Source organism: Triticum aestivum, chromosome 5D, assembly GCF_018294505.1.
Source record: "Triticum aestivum cultivar Chinese Spring chromosome 5D, IWGSC CS RefSeq v2.1, whole genome shotgun sequence".
Lineage (NCBI taxonomy): Eukaryota > Viridiplantae > Streptophyta > Magnoliopsida > Poales > Poaceae > Triticum > Triticum aestivum.
In genome coordinates this window covers 382,671,214-382,674,614 of record NC_057808.1, presented here as the reverse complement: position 1 = coordinate 382,674,614, position 3,401 = coordinate 382,671,214, and the positions used below count along the sequence as shown (strand labels likewise).

Genomic DNA, 3,401 nt, shown 5'->3' with positions numbered 1-3,401 from the left:
GGCAACAGTGTCCGGAGCGGCGAGATGACCAGGGAGGAGTTTTGTGGCGGTGGTGACAACCCGCACTGCAGACATCAAGCAAGGAGGGGGGGCTCGCCCCCGCCCGGGCTTGGCCCGGCGGAACCCTCTGGCGAACACGAGGGAGGAGGAGGGTGGGTAGAGGAGGGAGGTGGCCGGCGCTAGGGCTTCGCCCAACTGCCACCCGCGGGAGCTACAGGGGCAAGTGGAAAAGTCAAATGGAGAATTCAAGCACCTTGCATTGTACACAACCTAAGTTGTACGCTCTTTAGTGCAAGCCAACGGTTAGTTCATGTCTCATGGCGTCGGCTGTTTGCGGGTATTCTCGTATACATGCATATACATATGCATCTTGCCATCGTCGTGTACATTTGTATTTCTCGAAGAAGGAAAATTGGCGTATACACGTGCCTTGAGCTCGCACTCGGACAGAGGCCGCCGATCGAGCAGGAAAAGAAAAGGTAAATGGAAGTAACCGCCGGCCGGCCGCTCTATACTTTGGGCGCGGATGGAGTTGGCGTGCTTGGAGGTTTCAGGTCTTCGTACCTAGCAAAGTTGCAATTAATCAGACAGAGAGGGATGCATGGATCATACGCCTGAATTCGAATGCCATTGCCATGAGCTAGATGGGCAGGGGGACAGGGAGAAATTGGTACCTGGCGTATGGCGAAAGTGGGCGCCCTGGATCAGCAGTGGCAGCGGCGGTGGGAGGAGCTCCATTGGGGTTGGAATCCAACAGCGGCGAGGACGACTGGGCTGCAGCCTCGGCGGTCGTGCTCGTTGCTGCATCCGGAGAGGCGGCAGTGGGCGGCGGTGATGGAGAATCACCGGCATCCATTTTCTTGCTGCCGCTCCTGCTGGGTGTTGGGGAAGACGGTGGCTTCAGCCCCTCGTACCTGCGACGCCATCAGGAAATTAATGGATCCATCAGAGGCCAAACTCTTCACTCAAATGCCAAGGATGTAACATCGATCAGTTGGTTTGCTTACGCCGCGTAGGGTGAGAGCGGCCGTGGCTTTGCAGAAGCAGCGGGAGCGGCCGGAGGAGGAGGAGGAGGAGCCGGAGCAGCTGGTGCTGGTGCCGGTGCCGGTGCCGGTGCAGGAGGCGACTCCTTCACTGCCTGACCGGTGGTGCCGCTGCTAAAGCTGGGTGTTGGGGAAGATGGTGGCTTCAACCCTTCGTACCTGCAGCAATGCAACAAAATGCATCAGCAAATGATCGTCTATTACCATCAGTCCATCAGGATACCAGTCCAGTCGGTTCACTTACGCCGCGTATGGCGAGAGCGGCCGCTCTGTTTTTGCTGCTGCAGCTGGTGCAGGTGCCGGCGCCGGTGCTGGAGGGGCTGCAGCTGGTGCTGGTGCCGGTGCCGGTGTTGGAGGTGCTGCTGGTGCCGGTGCCGGTGCCGGTGCTGGAGGTGCTGCAACTGGTGCTGGTGCCGCCGCTGCTGCGGGAGGCGACTCCTTCGCCGGGGGCGGTGCCCTGCCGGGGTCGGAGGGGACTCTGGCGAGGAGGTCCTCCGTGGGCAGCAGCGGCGCGGTGGTCTCGGCCACGAGCTCCACCACCTTGCAGTAGGCCGCCCTCCTGTTCTTGGCCACGCACGCGATCAGCTCCGCGACCTGCAGGTTGGACACCAGGCCGCCGACGTACGTGTCCCGCGGCGACACCACCAGGTTGTGCGTCTCCTTGTACGCGTCCGTCGGCCTCTCCATGCCCCCCGGCCGCACGATCGTGTACGGCACGCCGCTGGCCACCAGCGCCTCCTCCGCCATCTTCTTCCAGCACAGAACGCCCCAGAACAAGCTGCTCGATCGATCATGTGAAAACTCCATCAATCCTTGGCCAAAACAAAGTCTGGTTCGAAAGAGGTAGCGGCGTCGACGTGTTTACTTGAGGAGGGCGGCGGGGAAGCCGAATCTGGTGGTGCCGAGGGAGGTGACCAGGACGAAGTGCTCGACGCCGGCCTTGGCCGCGGCGCGCACGAGGTTGTCGGTGGCCACGTAGTCGATGCGGTAGGGGCCCGTGACGTCGAGGATCTCCTTCTCGCTGGCGCCGATGGAGCACACCACGAGCGCCGCGTCGCCGATGGCCGCCTTGATGCCCGCCTCGCCCTGCTTCTCCAGGTCGCACTCGACCAGCTCCAGCCTCGAGTCCGCGGCGCTCCCTTCGCCGAGCTCCAGCCGCTCCACGCTCTGCACGAGGGGCGACGCTCTCTCCTTGCTCCGGACGGCCGCGCGGACGCGGAAGCCCAGCTTGATGAGCTCCCTGCACACGCATGGCATCATCTCCCAAATGCATTACGCATGCAGCAGCCAACGGAACCGCAAACTGCCGGCGGCGATCGAGCAGAGTTGAAGAGTAGTACCTTACGGTCCGGGAGCCGACCTTCCCGGTGGCGCCGGCGACGAAGACGAGGTCCTGCTCCTTCACCGGCGTCGTTGCGGCCGCGGCCATCGCGTAGACGCGGCCGGCGGGGAAGGAGCGAGCAGAGGAGGAGGGGCGAGCGAGTGATCTGAGGGGCGCGCCATGGTGATACCCGCACCTGCGCGACCTCCGCGCCGAGGCAGAGCACGCGAGCGGGCCGTTGCCGCCGGCGACGCGGCACCGGGGCAGCGGCGCCGAGAGGGACACGGCGGCGGCCTTGGCCTCCATGTCGATCGAACCGTTGTAGCTCTCCGCCGCTCCAGTTACTCCCTGGATGTCACTCGGATTCCCCTGATCTCCAGCCCCCGCGGCGGCTGCTGGTGGCCTCGTATCGCGTCGAGGGGTGATGTGTGGTGTCCGACGTGGCGCGGCCGCGTCCCCGGGCTGGGATAACGTGGGGCCCTCTCCTCATCCCCTCGTCCAGTGTCCATGCAAGGAGTGAAGAGAACCGAGGTGGCATGGGGACATGGCCGGTCGTGCCGTGGATGGCGACGCGGGTGTAAAGATGGAAAAGACAGAGCAGAGAGAATAATGGATGAACAGCTATTCTATTGATTGAAGATTGGGGTATTTATACGGATGAGGCGTTTCGGTGCCCGAGCCCAGCTGAGCTCGATATTTTTGCCACACGTTCTGTGCTTGGGATCCATGAAAAGGCGTCTGACTGGACTGCCACAGTAGGCATATGTGGGCCCTAGGTCAAGCGGCGGGGCGACGGAAACAGTCGTGTGGTCTGGTCCGTGGCCCAGAACGTGATGGGGTTTTCCGAGCCATGGACCAGAACGTGTGGTCTGGTTCGTTCTGGAAACACTTGCCGGCCCGCGTATCCGTCTTGCTCCCAACCACTCGCCGGCGGCGCTCGGTCAACACCGGCGGTACCTGCGTGCAAAAAATGGAGGATGCTGGCATGGAGTTCCTCCTAGATGCCGTTGACAGGTTAGGTATCTCAGATCTGCTTT

The 3,401-nt window shown here is 62.6% G+C and overlaps 1 protein-coding gene across 1 annotated transcript; it reads right to left on the bottom strand.

Annotated features, from left to right (window-relative positions):
* Window positions 1-262: 262 nt before the first annotated feature.
* LOC123121963 (protein TIC 62, chloroplastic) lies at window positions 263-2,831 on the bottom strand. Its single transcript, XM_044542062.1, has 6 exons — window positions 2,384-2,831; window positions 1,909-2,283; window positions 1,288-1,821; window positions 1,008-1,202; window positions 675-914; window positions 263-564 (listed from the first exon to the last, which is right to left on the bottom strand). The coding sequence occupies exons 1-6, from the start codon at window positions 2,668-2,670 to the stop codon at window positions 510-512; spliced, it is 1,686 nt and encodes a 561-aa protein (XP_044397997.1). The 5' UTR covers window positions 2,671-2,831; the 3' UTR covers window positions 263-509.
* Between the last annotated feature and the right edge of the window lie 570 nt (window positions 2,832-3,401).